Source organism: Phodopus roborovskii, unplaced genomic scaffold, assembly GCF_943737965.1.
Source record: "Phodopus roborovskii unplaced genomic scaffold, PHOROB, whole genome shotgun sequence".
Classification (NCBI taxonomy): Eukaryota; Metazoa; Chordata; class Mammalia; order Rodentia; family Cricetidae; genus Phodopus; species Phodopus roborovskii.
The window spans coordinates 28,473,468-28,494,823 of NW_026126407.1; the positions used below are offsets into that span (position 1 = coordinate 28,473,468).

General features: G+C 48.3%; 2 protein-coding genes across 2 annotated transcripts in view; one reads left to right on the plus strand and one right to left on the minus strand.

Moving 5' to 3' along the window:
* The window catches only part of Col23a1 (collagen type XXIII alpha 1 chain), a 278,704-nt gene that overhangs the window by 11,660 nt on the left and 245,688 nt on the right, over positions 1-21,356 (minus strand). The window contains exons 6-15 of the mRNA XM_051180815.1: positions 19,327-19,353; positions 18,034-18,060; positions 16,385-16,411; positions 10,565-10,681; positions 9,666-9,701; positions 7,867-7,893; positions 4,868-4,921; positions 3,682-3,744; positions 3,227-3,271; positions 836-913 (exon numbers count right to left, since the gene is read on the minus strand). Coding sequence (XP_051036772.1) covers positions 836-913; positions 3,227-3,271; positions 3,682-3,744; positions 4,868-4,921; positions 7,867-7,893; positions 9,666-9,701; positions 10,565-10,681; positions 16,385-16,411; positions 18,034-18,060; positions 19,327-19,353 — 501 coding nt within the window. The remainder of the gene's footprint in view (positions 1-835; positions 914-3,226; positions 3,272-3,681; positions 3,745-4,867; positions 4,922-7,866; positions 7,894-9,665; positions 9,702-10,564; positions 10,682-16,384; positions 16,412-18,033; positions 18,061-19,326; positions 19,354-21,356) is intronic.
* Canx (calnexin) overlaps positions 13,549-21,356 on the plus strand; it is a 1,018,992-nt gene continuing 1,011,184 nt past the window's right edge. Inside the window, exon 1 of the mRNA XM_051180780.1 lies at positions 13,549-13,560. The gene's annotated coding sequence lies outside the window, so the exon portion shown is untranslated. The remainder of the gene's footprint in view (positions 13,561-21,356) is intronic.

Genomic DNA, 21,356 nt, shown 5'->3' on the forward strand with positions numbered 1-21,356 from the left:
TCCTCCCACTCTGGTACATATGGTAAGGATCCTACCATATGTTTCCCATAAGCCTGGTATATACCATGCACCCCAGGCCCATATTACACCACACCACACCATGCAGGCCAGTGTGGGCCATAGTTACCATCAACTTGTATTTCCCGGAGGCCTGTGGGAGGTAACTGGAATTGATGCTAAGGCTGGATCCAGCACTAATGCCCATTTTAGTCTCTGATGACTACCTCACTCCATCCTAACTATCCCTGAACCCAAGAGTATTTGACACTCATCTCTTTTTGAATTGGTGCCCAGAGACCATGTGGGTCCCGAGGCTCCTTGGTCAGGCTTGTTCTTTTTGTCCCTTACAGTAATTATGAGAAGCTCTAGCTCTCCTGACAGTGGTGTCTGGAAATGCCCAGAGGCACAGTTAGATTTGGGGAGAGTGCTTTCCTTTTTTGCCTTGGCTTGTGGGAAGCTCAGGGATCTCTGAGTAACATTCACAGAACGTCTTTCAACACTGTGGATCTCCACACGGGACCAATCTTCCACATTAGGTACCTGATGAAACCCAGGTCTCTGTGCTAAACTGCCTGTAGGTAAGACACAGCGAGCCATTGTTCTCTCAGAAATGGACAGAAAGTGTACATCCAGGGCCTACTAGAAATACTCTTTTTTTGTTTTGGTTTGGTTTTTCAAGACAGGGTTTCTCTGTGACTTTGGAGTCTATCTTCGAACTAGTTCTACAGACTAGGCTGGCCTTCAACTCACAGAGATCGGCCTGCCTCTGCCTCTCCAGTGCTGGGATTAAAGGTGTGCGCCACCAATGCCCGGCCTCCACCAGGAATACTCTTACCTTCAGGGCATCTAAGATCCTGCCATCATAGTCGATTACCACTGTGTCACCTTGTTCTCCCTTGAGGCCTGGAGGACCCTGAGGTAGGAGAGGAAGAGCTGCATCATGGGTAGCATAGCTATCTCCATCACATCCAGAGATGAACCCAAGAGTTTGCCACCCACCCGGGCCACAAGCATGCATGTGTACCACGGTCATCATAGCATGCCGTCTGCTCATTAAAGGTCACATGAGGGAAGTGGCAGGGAGCCTTCGGCCAACTGAACAAAGAACATGCTGCCACTGGGCCTGAGGGGTTGCTTATGATTTGCCATCATGTCGATATTAAAAACCAATGAGGTCCAGTTCTCAGGGAAAACAGAAAGCCCACTACTGTTTATTTTAGTTTTGGGGGGCAGGGTCTCACTGTGTAGTTCTGTCTGTCTTGGAACTTGCTATGTAGACCCTGTTGACCTCTAACTCAGATCTACTTGCTTTTGGCTCTCAAGTGTTGGGATAAAAGGCATGCACCACTCTGCCCAGCTTGTGTGTGTGTATGTGTGTGTGTGTGTGTGTGTGTGTATGTGTTTGAGATAGGATCTCTAGGCCAGGTTGGCCTCAGACTTTGCATATAACTTAGGATGGCCATGAACTTCTGATTTTTCAGTTTCCACCTTCCAAGTGCTGAGACTTCAGGTGACAGGTGTGCACAACATGCCTGGTTTATGCAGTGTCAGGAATTAAACCTAAAGCTTTGAGCCAGGGCTTCCTGTATACTAGGGAAGCACTCTAGAATCTGAACTATATCTGCAACCTAGAAAGCCTCATTTTGATGGGGAGTTCTTGAGACCTTTAAATGTGTCCAAATAAAACAACCCCAACTGCCCCAAATCCCTTCTAAGACACTGTGTTGACTAAAGGAGGCTGGTTCCACCTTATGGAATTAGTGAGCTCAATTAAATCCAGAGTTCACTGATATGGCTAGTCTTGCAGGCCAGCTTGATCCCCTGTCTCCCCCTTCCATGGAATTATGTGTTGGTCACCTCACCCGCCCACTTGTCATGTTCGCTGAGCGGTTTCCCCAGCTCCTGGAGGACGGGATATGTGATGGACTGGGAAAACATAGCCAAGGATGGGATGCTATAGTCAGCAAAAAGACAAGGCAAGATAGCTATCTAGGGAATGCAAGGGACATGAGAAGGGAGAGGGCCCCTCACTCTTCCTGGCTTCCATTCTGACCTCTCCCTGGCTGACACCTGGGAGTTTTCATTCTAACAGACAAGAGCGTCTGCAAAAAGAGCTCTACTCTTTCTGAAAATGTCACAAACTAGACAGCTAAACGTTTTGAATGAACTATGCCTCAAGTCCAACCTCCCTGTGGCATGTGTATAAAGGAGTCCTTTGATCTATGCTTTCTCTCTCTTAACTCCCTTTTCTAGCTGCAGGCTTTCAGTGTACAAAATAAAAATCTCTTCAAGGACAGAATCTTGTGGGCAAGGAAACAAAATACTCGAGCACATAGTTTTCCTAATGTCTAAGCTTAGTCGTAGATTAAGTTCCTTTAAAATCCCAGATTACATATATAGCTGAACCACTTAGGTACATTCCTCTCTAAATGGCTGGACTTGATACTCTTCAAGTACATAACTTTCTGCTTCATAAACAAACTCACTAACTCTGCTTTCCTCTTGGGGATGGAGAGATAGCTCAGTGGTTAAGAGTGCATCCTGGGCTTGTAGAAGACCTGAGTTGGTTCCCAGCACGCACACAAGACAGCTCACAATGAGATATCTGATGCCCTCTTCTGGCCTCTGCAGGTACTGCACTCACATGCACAAAACTCCCACACAGGTACATGTGTATGTACATAATTTTAAAAGTAACATCCGTTGTGTATGTCAAGGACCAGGATGTACCTGAATAGGCTCCTTAGGCTAGACTGCTGGAAGCACTGAGTTACATTTTCAGGTGTTGGTGACACATATGAGTTGGTTACAAAAGATCTGGGGCTAGGGACTCTGGAGAGATGATTCAGCAGTTAAGAGCATTTGCTTTTCTTGCAGAAGGCTTGGAAAAGTAAGACCACCCCGAAGCAGGCAAAGTCATGCCTAATGATAAACTGAATACTAATGTTTGAATATGAGAACAAGATTCTAGGAGAGTATATAGCTACCTGGGAAGGGAGAGAGCTCTTAATAGCAAGCTGAATTTTTCCCTTTATACATGCATATTTTAATTTTCACTGTAGACATGTGTTATGAAAAATTTTACAATCACTAAAAAATTTAAGAAACAAGATGTCTGGGACTTGTTGCTTTACCAGTCCTCTGGGACCCCTGTTGGGGACAAAGGGCTTCTGAAGCTACTGGGACCCTGGATCCCACCAGTGTGACCAGAAGGGATGCTGCTTACCCGGGGCCCTGTGGGTCCATCTGCACCTGGGTGGCCGGGCTCCCCCTGTGGAGACATATAGATGCCTGCTGGTGTGTGAGATCCTTATACCCTATCTTACCTTTGGTACCCTCTCCCCCAGAGAGTCCAGGGCCGATGCTCTGGGACCTCATAGGCTATGTGTAAGAACAGCCTTTTGCACTGAGTAGTAGTGGAGCTTCTGAGGCCCAGGAGCCCAAGACTACCCAACAGCTGTCCCCAGAGCTGGGAGCAAGTGAGGCCGTGTCACTGGCTCTGAACTATGGGCCACCCTCCCTCAGACCACTGCTGGTGAGTCAAAGGGGACCCCTGGCCCAGGCCCTCTGGGACTTGCATTTTAAAAGTACAGATTAAGGGGTAAGATCACATCACCCCTGGTGACTGAGTGGCAGTGTCAATGGGCCCTTCAGGTACTGGGCAGAGCATTGTGGTATCACCTTTGGTCCTGGGGCACCATCCACTCCATTCTCTCCTTGGGGCCCCACATCCCCTGGCTCACCCTGAAATGGAGAAATTATTAGTGAAAGAAAACAGAGGTGCTAGCCTGGGGCCACGGGCCTTGTGTTTAGGCCTCTTGGTGAATGTGGCCCTTCTGGGCCAGGGGATGGAGATCAAGTCTCTCTCTCTCTAGCCCAAAGGATTTAGGACCATAACCACCCCCTTCTGGTCTGGGTCTTGGCACAAACCTGGGGAGCTCAAGAGATTTTGTGTGTGTGTGCATGTATGTGCAAGCGCACATGTGTGTGAGTGCACATATATGTGTGGAAGTTGGGACCTCTGGGTATCATTCCTTAAGCACCATCCATAGTTTCTTTGTTTTTGTTTTTGAGGCAGGATGTATCTCCCTGGCCTGGAAATTGCTACATACCTAAACCTGGCAGCCATTAAGCTGTTGGTTCTCTTCAGTGCTGAGGAGCTACTGTGCTTGCTTTCTTAAATAAATAAACTTGCTTTTTAAATTTAGCTTTTGAGACAGCTCTGGCTGTCCTGGAACTCACAGAGATCCACCTGCCTCTTTTAGAGAGCTGGGATTAAATGAATGTACTATTGCACCTGTCCACCCCCCTTTAAAAATGTTGGTTCTGGGGATCAAATTCATGTCCTTGTGCTTCCAAGGTAGGAGTTTTTACTGACAGCTATCTCTTCAGTGTCTTGGGATTTAATTTTTTTTTTTGAGTCAGAGTCTCACTTTGTATCCTAGGCTAGCCTCAAACTCAGGTCCTCCTGCCTCAGCCTCTAAGTGCTGAGATTATGGGTGTGTACCGCTATGCTTGATCCAAGAGACATTTTGGAGGAAGGCGGGCTAGAGTGTGCTGGCTGTGACAAAGGGTTTGGGGGGCAAGGTGTGAAGATAACATCCTATTCCCAGTGTGGCATTAGGCAGGGGGTGGAGGGACTAAGGTGGGAACCAAGAGGACCTAGGGTAAGGGAAGACAATGGCCTGGATGAGAAGCCAAGCTGCTGCCAGGGTGTCTGGGGCCGGCTGCTTCCTCCCTCTGGCCTGTCCTGGGAATTGGCTCATAGCCCCATGGTGTGAAGGGCCAGGGTAGGGGCATCTCTAGGGAGATGGTAACTTTGGAGGGTGGAGGGTGACAGCCTTTGAGGAAGAAGGTGTATACTTACCTTGGGCCCGGGGGGTCCAGGGAGTCCTGGCTGGCTGGGCATCCCATCATCTCCCTGAGAAGATAACAGCTGAGGCTGAAGCCATCACACATGGACATACTGGCTACATTTTGTGTGGTCCAGCCGGCCCCTACCTACTCTAGATTCACTGCACACCTGTCTGGTCCAGGCGCTAGTGGCAGGTACTCCCTGCCCTTAATGGTCTAAAGTAGGGTCTGAGTAGAACCATCTCAGTCCCTACAAGCATCCTAGAACTAGCTTCAGGACATTTCTGCAGACACAGGATGGACAAGTGAATGGGGAGCAAATTCACTGATTTAGCAAACAGCTGGTGAGCATCTTCAGGGGCCAGAGCACACAGTCCCTGATCCACAGACACCAGGGCAATAAACAGAAGACATTGTGCCCAGAAGTGCTCAAGTGCTGGGAGGAGACTGTGGGGGAAGCACAAGGAGAGGAACCTGGGGCAGCCTTCTGGAGCATGGGGCGGTTTTGCTGAGACTCAGATGGGAAGAGGTAGCCAGCTTGTCACAAAGTGGAGAATATTAGTGCTTGGTTTGCAAACATATATTCAGTGATCCAGAAGACTGACTAAACAGACCCCAGCCACACCCCAAAGTCTCAGGTGGGTTTAGAGTGAGCCTGGAGTTTGCTTTCCTTCTTTTTCCCTTCCCTCCCCTTCCCTTCCTGTCCCTCATCCCTTTCTCTCCCCTTCTCTCCTCAATATAGGATCTTATGTAGCCCAGGCTGGCCTTGAACTCACTATGTAGTCAAGGATGACCAACCCTCTTGCCTCCACTTCTGGAGTGCTGGGATTACATGTGTGTACCACCACACCTTGCTTACTCTGCTATGGGTCAGACCCAGGGCTTTGTACTACGAGAGCATTCTGCCACCTGAGCTATTTCCCAGGCAACAAGAATTTGCATTTCTGACAAGGCCCCAAGTGATGGCGATTGTACTATGGTCAAGCTCTGAAGAGGATGTGGGTACCATGAAGGATAAGAACGAGTGAGAGAATGGATGAATCTGGTGGCTTTGCTGAGACAGAGGGCAGAGAACTTGGGTCTGGGGAAGAGAAGGACACCTTTTCTGTGGGGAAGCCCTGTCTCATCCTTGTCCCAAGCGCCTGGCTTTCTCCCCAGATGTAGGGTTCCCTTACCTTCTTTCCAGGAGTGCCTGACTCTCCCTGAAGACAAAATGAGGGTGCAAGGGGGTGGTCAGTGCTATTGGAATGTGGCCTGCACGCCAGACCTCTGTCCACACTGGTGCAAGTGGCACCAATGGCCTATGACCTGTGTTTGTTCAGGACCCCTGGACCCCTTAGACATATGCAGGTGGGGAGTCAGTAAGCCTTAGATTCCTCTTCTGAGCTCGGAGAAGTCACTGTTCTTTAAGATGGGGAGGGGGCACCCCCAGTCTCAGATGGGTGTTAGAATATAATAGGCTGGCTAATGGAAGCCCTTTCTGCATGCTCAGTCTAAGGACCCTGGATCCTGCACAGAGAACTCAGGTTTCCTCACTATTCCAGGCATTGCCCAAGCCTGAAGAGAGGACCCTGGCATAGGGAGGGACTTCAGAAATAAATGTGGCTGAAGACATCCGACCACACCAAAACCTGTAACGCCTCCCTTGCCACAGCTAAGAGGCAATCGAGAGGCCTGACAGGTGGGGATGGGCCATAAATGGTCATTAGACAGTGGAGTTGAGTTGGGACAAGAACAGTGAGCAAGCAGAATGGGGATCAGTGGCTGCCAGGGCTGGGGAGGAGGATGGATGGAGAGGTGAACATAGAGTGTGCGTGTGTGTGCACGTGTGTCCCTGCACATGCAGGATATCAGATGACTCACTCTCTCTGCTTTTTTCTTCTTTGCCTTGTGTATCTTGAAGCTTGTTTTATGTAGGATGGCTGTGATGCTTTGGGGTTCGCCTGTCTCCTTCTAATGCTGGGGTTACAGACACACACAGCCATGCCTGGCTTTTCCCTTGGGTATTAGGGATTCGAACTCAGGTCCTCATGTTTAAAGAGCAATCACTTTTATGCACTGAACCATCTCCCCAACCCCTGGCAAAGGGGATTTTTTTTTTTCCTGAGACATGGTTTCTCTTTCTCTGTGTAGCACTGGCTGTCCTGGAACTCACTCTGTAGACCAGGCTAGTCTAGAACTCACAGAGATAAGGCTGCCTCTGCCTCCTGAGTGCTGGGATTGAAGGTGAGTGCCATCACGGCCCAGCCAGCAAAAGAGATTTTTTAGGACAGTGAAATTACTGTTAGGTATGTTACTGGAGGGCACAAGTCATTACACATTTGTCCCACAACTGCTCTGGGCACCCTCCTGTGACCTGTGGACTTTGGGGGAAAATATGTCAATATAATTTCCTCAGTTGTGACACATGTACCACTCTGATGGGGGTGCTGTGGAGGTGTGCAGGGCAAGTGTGTGCAGGGCAAGTGTGCACAGGCCATACAAGAAAGCTCTGAATCTTTCCCTCAATTTTCCTTCCTTCCTTCCTTCCTTCCTTCCTTCCTTCCTTCCTTCCTTCCTTCCTTTCTTTCTTTCTTTCTTTCTTTCTTTCTTTCTTTCTTAAATAGAACCAGGCAGTGGTGGCACATGCCTTTAATTCTAGCACTTGGTAGACAGAGGTAGGTGGATCTCTGAGTTCAAGGCCAGCCTGGTCTATAGAGTGCATTCCAGGAATCCTGTCTCAAAACAACCACCACCAAAGCAACCAAAACCAAACAAAGAAACCCACAACTCCCCCAACACCCCACCAAACCACAACAAACCCAAATAGCCAAGGTGTCTTGTGATTCAACCCTCACAGTCTGATGTGAAGTCAGTGCAGGAAAGGTCTGCCATGCCCCCATTTAACAGGTGAGTAAATGAGCCCTAACATACAGAAACCTGTCTCTTATTTGAACTGGGTCCCCTGACCTCATTACCTTAGTTTCACTGGGGAAGAAGGTGGGAAGTGGGATCAAGGAGCTGAGTACACACCTTGGGTCCTGGAGGTCCCTTGGGGCCCTGGAATAAGAGAAGAGAGGTATTAGAAAGGGGGGTGGAGGTCAGAAGATCAGGGTTCAAGTTCAAGGTCATCCTTGGCTATGTAGTGAATTTGGGGCCAGTCTGGAATACATGAGACCTTGTCTCAAAAAACCCAAACCAGGGCTGGTGAGATGGAACAACCAGTAAAGGCACTTGTCCAACTCTGATGATCTTAGTTTGGTCCCTGGGACTCACACAGTGGGAGAGAATCAATGTGTCCAAGTTGTTCTCTGACCTCCATGCTGGTGGTGTGGTGTGTGTGTGCCCACACATATACAAACACACATACCCCACACACATATACCGACACACATACACATACACACACATATATGGACACACACATACACACACACACACACACACCACACACACACACACACACACACACCATAAAAATTAAAAAAAACCCTCAAACCCCAAATAAAACAAAGGAAAACAAAAGCCCAAAACTAAATGAAATAAAAAGAAAACTCAGGGAGTTTGAGAGATGGTTCAGTGGTTAAGAGAACTGGCTGCTCTTCCAGAGGTCCTAAGTTCAATTCCCAGCACCCACATGGTGGCTCACAATTGTCTAGTTTCAGGGGGATCTGACACCCTCACATAGACAAAACAACAATGCACAGAAAATGAATGAATGGATGAGCAAACAAACAAACAAAACCCCCAAAGCCCCCAAACCAATGCAAGGGGGATTTGAAGCCCTTTTCAGGGTTCCAAGGGAACTAGACATCCATGTGGTACACACATTTATATGCCAGCTAAAGATCTATATACATAGAACAATAAAATGATAACAAATGAAATAAAAAAGAAAACCCAAACCCAAGCAACAACACCCCCCCAAAGGAACAATAGGAAAAAAAAAAACCCAAAATACTGACACATCTAAAAACTTGGATACACTTCAAGGAAACTGTGCTAAATGTGAGAAAAAAGTCATTCTGAAAGTTTACATGAGGCTTGGAGAGATGGCTCAATGGTTAAGAACACAGCCTTCCAAGTACTCCTGGGTCCGTCTTGCCATTTTCCCTTTATCAAGGGTGACACCACATCCCAGAGGAAGAGGCAGGGATGTTCAGCCAAGTTCTAGGACAGACCCCTTGTGCCTTGAGCAGTGGCTGTGTCAGGGCTCAAAAGGTGACAGGTGAACTGCAAACTCTCACCCAGGACTTTGTTCAGGCTGGGGACTGCCCATCCACTTCCCCATTGTGGACAGAGGGATGGGCGCACAAGCATGTACACCTACATAATTCTGGTGTGGTGACATGATAGTGTGAGGGTTGTCTCGTCAACCTGATTAGGTTCAGAATCACCATGGAAACATACTTCTGCCTGTGACTGTGAGGGCATTTCTAGAAAGGTTCAAGTGAAGAGGGATGGTCCACTAAAAGTGGGCAACACTGCCCCAGGGACTGGGGTCCCGGGCTGAATAAATGGAGAAGGGGATTGAGCACCCATTCACATCTCTCTGCTTCCTGACTGTAGACGCTGTGACTGCATGCCTCAATCTCCCACCACCATGCCGTCCCCACCAAGAAAGACCAGCTACCTCATTTTCAGGCCACCACATCATCCCCACCTTGATGGACTGTGTCCTCAGACTATGAGCAAAAATCTTTCTTAAAGTCTCCTTTGCCATGTATTTTGTCATAGCAACGAAGAAAGTAGCTCATTACAGCGGGAAAGAGGCGTCCATCTCTGGGAGCCACACCTCTGTACTCTAGCCTTGCAAAACCCAGGACACTTACCATCTCGCCGTCTTGTCCAGGCTCTCCTTTGGGACCCTAAGGAGGTATGTGAAAATATCAGTGAGTGACCCAAGGATGTCACATGAACTGAGCCTAAATTTCATGCCATGACATGAGCCCTTATAGCAAGGGTTCTAAGTAGAGCATCCAAATTCACCTTCTTTCAACCCTGAGACTTGGTTGTTATTGTTCCCACCTCACAGATGAAAAGGTTGAGACTTTGGGAGTTATGCACCTAATGTGACAATGGATGGATCAGCCAATTGAGAGGACCTGCCTGATAGGAGCCCCTGATGGCAGTCTAGTAGAGGTTCTGCACTGGAGGGAAGGACAGACTGGAGTCTCTGGGATAGGATGAGAGAATTATTTTCTGTGGACCACCCTCACATGGCCTTGGGAAGAAACTGAGGCACATTAGTTAGTATTGAGGGAGAGGGAATAGGGAGAGAAATAGGGGTTGGTGGAGAATTGCAGATAAATTGCAGACACCTGTGGTATCTGGGTCAGCTGGGGTGAGGATTTAGACTGAGTTTGCAACTCAAATTGGGGTACATGGGTCTTTTAGGGTTAGCCTTGGGCATAGGGTCAGGCTCAGGCTCAGGGGTAGAGTCTGGATAATAGTCTGAGCTGGGGCATGGGACAGGATTTGAGGTCAAGGTCCTGATTAGGGCTAGGAAGCATCTGTATCAGATTAAAGGGTTGGCTGGCATAAGGGTCTGAGATGGGCTGGGGGCGGGATTGGGGTTAGAGTTGGGTCTAGGCTGAGTGTGTGCATTGGTTAATGGTTGGCCTTGGGTCTACTAGGAATAATGCTGGTTTGGAGTTGGCTCTGGGGATCAGGGTTCAGAGTGTGCATCAATATAGGTCCAGCTCTTGGAGGCCCCAGTGTCTTCTCTTACCGCTGGGCCTTGAGCTCCTCTGGGACCATCTTTCCCAGTGTCACCAGGAGGGCCCCGGGCCCCAGGTGGTCCAGGGGGCCCAGGTGGTCCTGCAGCTCCATCTTGCCCTTGGGCTCCCTGAAAGACATATGGTTTGACTTGACCCTGAGGGTAGGGGTGAGGGTTTCTAACTTCCAGAAATAGGCTTTTTTTTTTAGATGGCAACCCCCATGCTTTCCTTTTCCCCAGCCCTTGAGGCGGTCACTGGGCTTTGATATTGGCTCTGGCTGCTTCTTGTAGGTTGCAGGAGGGGACCTTGGTGGAACAGACCCTTGCTGCCACCTTCTCAAGATCTGAATCTAGATCTGTTGTCAGGAGGGGAAATGACATGTGCTGGGTGGGTGAGACGAGAGTCTCTGGCAAGAACGTCCTGTTTGGTCCTTTCTCATTGCGTTAAAAGTGGCAGACATGCATGAGTGGGCATTTATTTTATGCTCACACACAACTGCATGTGGATATTTGCATATCTTTCTTTGTAACTACTCAAAATGGAAATTCTCAAAATATACTCCCACAGGCAAGAGGCTAAGCTATGTGTCATATTATGGCATGTCACTCAGCAGTAAACAAAAAAGGATCAGGTAAAGCCCAGCACTTGGGAGGCTGAGGCAGGAGGATTGCTATAAATTTAAGGCCAGTCTGAATTACAAAATGAGTCCCAGAGCCAGACAGCGGTGGCACAAAACTTTATCCCCAGCACTTGGGAGGCAGAGGCAGGAGGATCTCTGTGATTCAAGGCCAGCCTGGTTTACAGAGTGAGTTCTGGAACAGCCAGGGATACACAGAGAAACCCTGTCTTTAAAAATAAAAACAATCAACCAACCAAGAAAACAAACAAAAATAACCAAAAAACAAACAAACAAACAAACAACAAACAAACAAAAAACCCGGAAATGAGATCCAGGCCAGCCTTGACCACAAAGTAAGATCCTGTCTAAACAACAGAAACAGAGCATATGGTGATCCCAGCGCAGCACTGGGGGCAGAGCCAGGAGGAGTTCAAGGTCATCCTTGGCTACATAGAGAATTTGAGGTCAGTTTGGGATACATGAGGCCCTTTCTCAAAAAAATCTAAACCAGGGCCAGTGAGTTGGCTGAAGTTGCAAAGGCACTGGCTGTCAGCCTGGTGGTCTTTGCCTGAATCCTGGGATCTACACAGTGGGAACTGACTCCCCCAAGTTGTCCTCTGACCTCCAAGCCTGTGTTGTGTGCCCACACACTTACATGCATGTCCACACATTTACATGCATGCATATACACTTAGTGCATGCACACACACTTATATGCATGCACATACACTTACATGCATGCATACACACAAAAATACATGTTATTAAAAAAACCCAAACTGGATAGGCAGTGGTGGCACCCGCCTTTAATCCCAGCACTCAGGAGGCAGAGGCAGGCGATCTCTGTGAGATCAAGGCCAGCCTGGTCTACAAAGTCAGTTCCAGGACAGCCAGAGTTGTTACACAGAGAAACCTGTCTTGTAAAATAAAAAATAAAAATAAAATATCAGGGAGATGAAATCATACAGATATTCTTGAATGGAAAAGTTAAACAGATGGAAATTAGTGGTTGCCAGGGGCTAGGGATGAGGGAGCGAGGTGATACTGTGGTACTAGGTGAGGAAAGGAGTCCATATATGCTAACACTGCATAGAAGAGAAAAATACCTGGACACACACGGACACTCATTCATACACACATCCGCAAACACTCATACACATTTACCCATGCATACACACACACACTTGACACACTCATTCACACATGTTCACACAGTCAAGCACACACATTTACACACACTCATTTAAACATGTTCATAACTCATGCACACACAGTTAAACACATACACACACATACATTCATGCTCACACTCATGTTCAAGCTTGTGTACATACAAACATGTGTAAACTGAGGAAATCTGAGTAATGCTGGTGGGTTGGATCACCATCAGCTTCCAGATTGACAGGTTGGACCTCAGTAGAGCATGATGTCACCTTAGGTACAACTGCATGGAAGGTACACAGGGAATTATTTACTATATGTGCAAGTGAATTTTCAGTGATTGCAAAATAAAACAATAGCAGGCAACGAAGGGCCACATAGATGTACGTCACACAGAATCCTGACTATCTACCTGATGTTAGTACCAGGTCAGACCTCAGGCATGCCGAACCCCCATTTCATGGCCTATGCTGCAAGAAAGGGAGGCCACAGTGTGACTGGCACAGATCATGGCACAGTGTGTCCTGACTTTCTGGCAACAAGAAAGCCCTATGTGAATACAGCAAGCACTTCCTGTAGAGTGAAGATGGTCTAATGCAGCTTCTGTGAACAGCTGGCCAGGGCCAAGCTATCTCCCATCATGCAGATAAAGTGCCTGGGGGCGGGGTGGTGGTGGTAATTGTTTATTTAGAGCTACTGAACTAAGAAAAACTGAGCCGTCTGTTACCAGGACGACTGGTCTTTTTAAAAATTATTACAATTTATTTTCTAGACAGGGTTTCTTTGTGAGGCCCTCGCTGTCCTGGAACTTACAAAGAGACCTACCTACTCAGTTCCCCCCTGAGTCCTGGGATTAAAGGCATGCACTATCATACCCAGCTTTAGTTTTTTTTTTTCAAACTTAATTTTCATTTATTTAATGTGTTTTATGGGTGTTTGTCCCCCTGCATGTATGTCTATGCATCGTGTGTGCCTGGTGCCCATGAAGGTCAGGAGATAGCATTAGGTCCCATGGAATTGGAGTTAAAGATGATTATGGACTGCCATGTGGGTGCTGGGAATTGAACCTGGGTCTTCTGGAATTGCAGTCAATACTCTTAACTGATCAGCCATCTTTCCAGGTTCTATTTTTAGTCCCCCCCCCCCCCCCGTGTGTGTGTGTGTTTGCACATACATGGGCACACATATATATGCAGGCATATATGTGTGTACATGTGGAGGCTTGAGGTGGATGTCAGAAATCACCCTCAATATCTCTTCCGCCTTATCCACTGAGGCAGGGCCGCTCAATCAGAGCTCAGCAGGTGAGGCTAGTCTTCCAAGCTAACTTGCCATGGGGATCTTTTCTGCCGTCTGAAGCTGGAATTACAGGCAGGCTGCCACACCCCCTGGGCACTTTGTTTCAGTTCTAGGGATTTGGACCTCATGCTGGAACTGCATGCTAAAACTGGTCTTTTTCAGATACTCTTTTCAATCTGTGTTTCCTCCCCTTACCAGGAAAGAGCTCACCTCTTCAGCAAACTACGAGTCACACTCAATTTCTCAATAAATGCCTGGCACCTCTCAGGTTTCCTGCTCAGTATGGCATGGCCAGGAGTCTAGACTCCAAAATAGCATTGCCATTAGGTCATCTGATCTCAGTAAAGAGAGTGGACATTCCTATTTCATTCAGTACTGAATTCAGAAGGATTTGATTCTCCCTCCTGCTATTCATTTGCTCATAGCTCTGAGGCCCCAGATTGGGCACACCTGGCTTGGACTCAATTTACCAAGACAGAAAGGAGTTTTGACTCCTGTACAGGCTTTTGTTTCTATTTTTTGAGACTCACTTTGTAGACCCAGCCCTGCCTGGTTCAGAGCTTGCTATGTAGACCAGGCTAGCCTTGAACTCACAGAGTTCTGTCTGTTCTGCCTCCTGCTACTTGGAGTAAGGTGTGTGCCACTTATTTTCTTCCCCTAACCATTTCTCTTCTCTCTCCAGGATTGGATGGCTGAGGTCTGGCCCTGAAAACACAGGGTGAGTAGGGGTTGGGGTGCACAGCAAACTAGCAGGCCAGGCCCCCTCACTCAGCAGTCTACCTTGAGGGCATGGAGAGTGTACCCACGATGATCTCTACTTATAAAGCCTGTGTTGAGCCGTGGGAAAACCATCTAGATGGCAAAAAGGTAGTGTGGTAAGAAAACAGGAGAGGATGCAAAAATTCTAAGGCAGAGCCACCTAATGCAGCCCAGAGAAAGGCAGTTTGTGGCTGGGTATGCCAATACCCATTTCCCTACCTCCTGTAACAGAAGAGTAGAATAGACAGAACAACAGAACAACAGACCAGACCAGACCAGACCAGACCAGACCAGACCAGACCAGACCAGACCAGGAGTAGCGTACAGCAGGTGTGACGCTGGGTACATTCTGGGTGGAGCTCCTAACAGGTGTGATAACTGTCACTTCCTGCTTCTTAGAAAGCTGCTCCCAGAAGCCTAAGAACCCACTGCCAAATTGGGAGGAAGCCCCATGATGCATGGGAAAGCCACATGTGGCTGCTTCCCAGCTGAGTGTGAACAGACACATCAACAATAACCACATGATGGGGACATCATCACCTGGGCCCCCAGAACACTCTGCCTGCAACCATAAGAGAGACCCTAGTTAACTCTGGGGACCATGAGAGAGAAGGGTGAACTGTCTTTTCAAGCCACAAAGCCTTTCTGTGGGGAGGGGGGGGCAGTTATCTGATGGCTGGAACCCCATGGCAGGAGGCAGGCTATCCCTGGGAAGACAAGGAACTTTGGAAGAAATGTTCTAAATGGTGAACTCAGGACCAGATGGATCCTGGTTGTTGCAGGCTGGGCAATCCTACCAGGAAGATTAATCTTCATAAATCCCACCTGAAACCAGTATTTCCCCCAGCAGCCACAGAGTAAGGGAAATATCCTGTCTTTGACTTCAGACACATCTCCGCCTCTGTGGCCTTGGTCCTGCCCTCTGTCAATGGCCCAACAAGGGACAGCTCTGCCCACCGAAACTCAGCCTGTCTCACCCTTTGCCTGCTCCAGCTCTTGTTATCACAATAAACACCCTGTGACTGTGGGTCCCACTGCTGTCATTTTATAAAGCCTGGGTTCTGAGCCAGCCTTGGAGGTGCAGAGCTGGGTTTTGCTTGCCCACGCTGACCACAGAGCCCCTGCCCGTGTGCTCCGCCCTTTCTCCCTCCCTCTCTTCATCTGCCATAGACCGTGTTCTCTGTGCCCAAGCGGCTCACTCGCTCTCCACCCAGTCCCGCCCTAAGATGGCAGACTGTTGGTGTGAGTGAGTCACTTTTGTGCCAATATGTCCTGGTGCCCAAAACCTTCTTCCACATGATCCAGTCTTTCTCTGGGAAGCTAATGCCTACCTCTTAGTCTCTGCAGTCAGGGTACTCTGCCCAGAACATTCCAGAAATGGTGAGCACAACTTGTCTAGGGCTACTAGAGTGCTCCTCTGCCAAGACTCACTTTTAGGGACAACCTAAGATTCAGTACAAGCACTTATAGGTTCCTGGACCCAGGGGACAGGTGCACTGGAGGGGTACCTGTCTCCTGTCCCCATGCTGAGTGCTGCGTCAACTACTGACATTTGTGTTTATAACGAATCTTCACAGCACTGAATCTGTGGGAATCTGGGTGAGAATCTCTGGGAAAAGTGACTTGTCAAACTTGTGGGTCTGGGAGGTGACCTTCACATTTCCTGAGTGCCAGCTCTCTTGTGACATGGTCAGGGTCTGGTTGGGACCAGGGTTAACCCCACTGCCTGGCCACTATGGTAACAAGCATGACAAGTAGACTATCTGCCAGATAACTGTCATTTGTGTAGGGGGTAACAGCCTCATTGGGTGAGGATACCTGGGGGGTTCCCACAGTGGGGACAGAAGTGGGGAGGAGGGGCTATCTCACTCGCCTTTTTCTGGGATAAACTGTGGTGAGCTGGGACCCCCCCCAAAGAAATGCTATAAATGCCTTATTATAATAATAAACAAACCATGTGTAGTGGATGAGGGAGGTCATGCTCCATTCTTACCCGCGGGCCGAAGTCTCCTGGTGCACCCTGGGGACCAAACACAGGGAAATCAATAGCCACTGATTACATTATTTCTCCACATTTCTTCTTGAACATTATTTTTGTGCTTGGTGTAAATTCTAATGCAAACAATGGGAAGGCCCCATTTTCAATCTTCATTTCCAACGAGGACAGTGGGGCTTAATTAAAGAAGTTAAGTGATATAGCCCAAGGTCACACGGGCAGCACACTAAAGCCAGGCAGTTCCTCACTATGGCTGCATCCCAGACATTCAAGATCCCAGACACAGTGTGGCCTGTGGGTAGCTGCCCCCACTGTGTCCACTTGCCATTCTTGAACCCTGGAGCAGGGAGAGGTAATGAAGCCACGAGCTTTGAAACACTTTATTCAGCAATAGGTGCAAAAGTGCCAGCTTCGCTTTGATTTCAAAGCCCCAGAGTTGTTTCTATGGCTTTGGTGGCCAGAACCAGCCAAGAAGACAATCACAATACCTACCAGCTGCACCAGTGTCTCATCCACCTGCCAACAAAGGCCATTCAGACCGTGACCTCTTGAGACCTCTCCATAGCTCTGTGAGGCTACTTTGATACAGATGGACAAACTGAGCTCCTTGCAGCTGGGCAACTTGCCAAAAACACACAGTAGTGGAGTTGGACTTCGAGGAGGAGACTCTGAGCCACCAGGTCCTGTGTTTTTCCATGACTTTCTCGGCCCTGTTGGCAGCGAGTGGCCACATCACTGAGGCATAGCTGCATGTGGCTCCTAAGGACTCACTTAGCCCTGCCACTCTGCTCTGGTCCCTCTTTCTCCCAGCATCATGTCCACACAAGTTTCTTCTGCTTCCTTCCAAGGAACTTGGTTGGTCCTATGTTTAATGCCAAGTACCAAGGGAGCCATTGCTCAGAACTGTCAGAGTTTGTTGTTGTTTTTTTGAGACAGGGTTTCTCTGTGAAACAGTCCTGACTGTCCTGGAACTAACTCTTTAGACCAGGCTGGCCTCGAACTCACAGAGATCCACCTGCCTCTGCCTCTTGAGTTCTGGGATCAAAGGCGTGCACCACCACTGCCTGACTGAGATATCAGATTTTGTGTCCAGAAGCATACAGTCCCTTCAAGGGTAGTGGCTCTTTGGAGTCTAGGCTCCATCTATTTATCAGTGGAATGGCTATCCATCTTTATATCCATCTATTTGCTCACTTAACTTGTTCATCTTTCCATTCATCTACCTACACATCCATTTATCCATCCATCCACTCACCCACCCATCCATTTACTTCATGAGGGGCTGCCAAGATAGCTCTTTGCCATTTGTGTCCCTAAAGTGGTCTCTTCCCCACAGACACAATGTCTATCATCGCTCATACTCTAAGCTCTCTAGGCCCCAGCTCACTGCACAAAACTGCCTTTGTTTTGTTCTGCTGGGACACCAGAGTCCAGATCCAATCCTCCCAGCATGTGGTATATGAGCTTGTGGCCCTTTTTAGAGACAGGCCTTGGCATTGCTTGCTCCACTCTGCAGACAGGGAACTGGAGGCTTGGGGGTGGAGGGCTGATTTGCTCAATTTTCCACTCTGGAACTGAGATTTAGAGTTGGCTGCTGGCATCCTTCTTTGGCACACAGTATCCAGACAGCATCCAGCTGCACTTACCTTTTCCCCCTTGGGGCCTGGAAGTCCCTGAGCAAGGAAGATAGAGAAAGAACAGGCATGAGGGAGGTGAGCGGCTGGCTCCATTCTGGCTGACCCATGGCTGTGAGGGCAGAGGAATGTATGGGGCTAGCAGAGCTGTGGCCGTCTGAGTGGAATACTACACAGGCCTGTCAAGCTATCCTTCCTGTCCCTGGGAGCTTGACACCTGCATGATGGAGGTGAGGGTTTGGGGGTCAGCAGTAAGCATCCACAGGCATCCTTTGCATAGGAAAAGGGTGCATGTACTAGTTTTTCTGCCTAGAGGGCACACATATTCCATGCTTTGTCTCTGCTGGAGAGGAGGCCATTGTCCAGAGTTGTCACTTAGTCTCCAGAATACTTGCCTTTAAGCGCAATGGCCCCTTGAATTTCAGTCTCCATTCATCTATCCTTCAATAGGTCACCCCCCTATCCATTTATCCATACATGTGCTCTTCTACCTACTCATCTACTCACTCATTCATGCATGCACTTGTCCATTTACCTACCCATCATCTACCTACCCATTTATCTGTTCCATTCATCTATTCACTCATCTATTAACCTACTCATCTACCCATTCATTCATTTATCCAGGAATTCACTCATTTGCTTACCCTCCCTTTTATCCATCCATCCATCCATCCATCCATCCATCCATCCATCCATCTTCTCAACCCCCATCCATGCACTCATTTATCCACTTACCTGCCTCTCTAGCCATCATTTCAACCACCCATCCATTAATCCATCCAACCACCACCCCTCTATCAGCACACCTATTTGCCTACCTGCTCGCCCACACCATGTTATTTATTTAATTGTGCTTATATGTCCTTGTGCACCTTGTTCATCTGCTGAGGATGCCTGTGGAATGTGGGCTACTGGAACAGGTATTGAGAACTTCTCAGTCTGATGCTCATCATGGAAGTCTTGAGAATATATTAGACATTCTGTGTCTAGGGCCTGTTGGGATGGACTTAGACTTTGAGGGCTGACTAAATGCTGGGGACTTTGCTACCCACGGTTCTCCGTAACTCCCTAACATCCCCTAGGAGAGGATGCTTAGAGGCAAGAAGGAGAAAGGGCATCTCCATGGTTGCTCACACAGCAGATGGTGGAGATAGATTTGAACTCACATGGCAAGTGGCTTTGTTTTGCTATACTATAGCTGCTGAACTAACTTCCCAGTCCCCTCAGGAGTCCCCATGGTCACTCCACCCCCACAGCTGCAGTCCTACCCCGGGACCATCTAGTACTGTTGTGGTGACTTACTGGCTTTCCATCCAGACCCAGAGGTCCCTGGAACACGAGAGAGAGAGAGAGAGAGCAAGGGTTACATACAGGAACATTCCTCCCATGTCTTAGGTCCCCAGTGCATTATATAGTGACAAGAAAGCAAAGCCTGTCCTGAGCCCTGAGGTCAGGGTACATCCCATGTGACCAGAGTAGGGAGTAGGGGAAGGGCATTTGTGTGTAGTCAGCCACTCACAATCCCCTCCTTGATAACAGAACCCCAGTTCTTCTGTAACACCCTCTCCCCATCATTAGGTGGGACTGTGGAGAGTGGGCAATGACCATACTCTCTTGTCAAGGTGACAGGTGCAGGCCTGGTATGCAAACTGAGCCATGAGCATCATGCCTGAGACTTCAAACAGTGCTCTCAAGGAGAAAAGGGGCTCTCTTTCCCTTCAATGGGTTTGAACCAGGGTTCCTTGGCCCCTCCCCCATGTGGCTTGAGAGAGAGAGAGAGAGAGAGCCACAGAGAAGAAAGCAGAGCTGAGAGTCTGAGAGAAAGAACAGCGCTGAGGGCTCATAGCTGTATTGCTGTCATGGTCCTGCACACTTTTGCACACTTGGGTTTCCCTTAAGCCAGCTTGACTTGAGCAGCTGCCACTCAGATTGGATGACTCTGGAAGGCTGAATATTCTGATGTGGCATGTGACAGAAAGGGCTGAGAGAAACTAGATGATACTGGTGCCAGGGCTGAGAGTAGGGTATTTTAGGACCACCAGGTCTCTGCAGTGTCTGCAGAGGGCCACTGACCCTAAGACACTCTTTGCCTGTCTTGCCCTGTCTCCATTTAGGGCTAGAAGGATACATCATGTGGAGATTCTGCAGACCGGAGTTGCTTGGTACTGCAAGCCCCTGTCTTCATCCTATTGTCCTCTAATTCACTTGTTTTTTCTTTTAAAGAAACGTTTCAGTTTAACACGTAGTTTACCTTTGACCCCCGGGGCAGCCCTACCCTTCTGAGTCTTTGCACACACCGTCCCCGCTGCCTGGCTCACCCTTTTTTTCTTTAAGATTTACTTATTTATTTCATAGATGTGGTACTTTATCTGCATGTACACCTGCAGGCCAGAAGAGGGTTCCGTTATAGATGGCTGTGACCCACCATGTGGTTGCTGGGAATTGAACTCAGGACCTTTGGAAGAGCTGCTAATGCTCTTAATGGCTGAAGTATCTTTTCAGCCAATTTGTTTGTTTTTGTTTTTCAAGACAGGGTTTCTCTATGTAGCCCTGGATATCGTCCTGGAACTCGCTCTGTAGACCAGGCTGGACTCGAACTCAGAAGTCTACCTGCTTCTGCTGAGATCAGGTAGTTTGGTTACTCCTCTTCCATGAAACCTTTCAGGTTTCTCTACATCCTGGAGTCGGGTCATCTGTCCCTGTTCCTGACAATATAATCTGATGGTTGCATGTGGCACATGATTAATGTGTGTTGTACACAAGTTCTATGACAGCCAAAAAGAAAGTGTCCCTGCCCTCCCCCACCCCTCATTCTCAAGCATAAGAGTGAGGCCTGACATGGAACATGTGGCCAGGGAATGCTTGGATCAAACATTCCTCATCAGAAAACCTGAGCTCCAGGCTGTGACTGCAGCTCAGCTGGTAGAGTATTTGCCAAGGATGCACAAAACTGGGTTCAGTCCCCAATGCCACATAAAAGCCAGGCACACCTGAAATCCCGCCTTCAGAAAGTCGAGGCAGGAGGATCTGTAAGTTCAAGGTCATCTTCGACTTCTTAGTGAGTTCAAGGCCAGCCTCAGCTACACTGGACCCTGTTTCAAAATCTGAAATTTCAAGTAGCAACACAATGCCCAACTAGTCTCTTTCACATGGTGAAACTTTGCTTCATGCTCCAATTCTTTGACATTTCATTAACAGCAGGCTCTGAGTAGAAGGTATATTTGACATGTCAGGAGTTTTGTGTTTAGACTTGAGTCCCATCCCTATAATAGCTCATCATATATATGAAAATACAGGTTGAGTATCCCTCATCCAAAAAGGCTTGGGATACA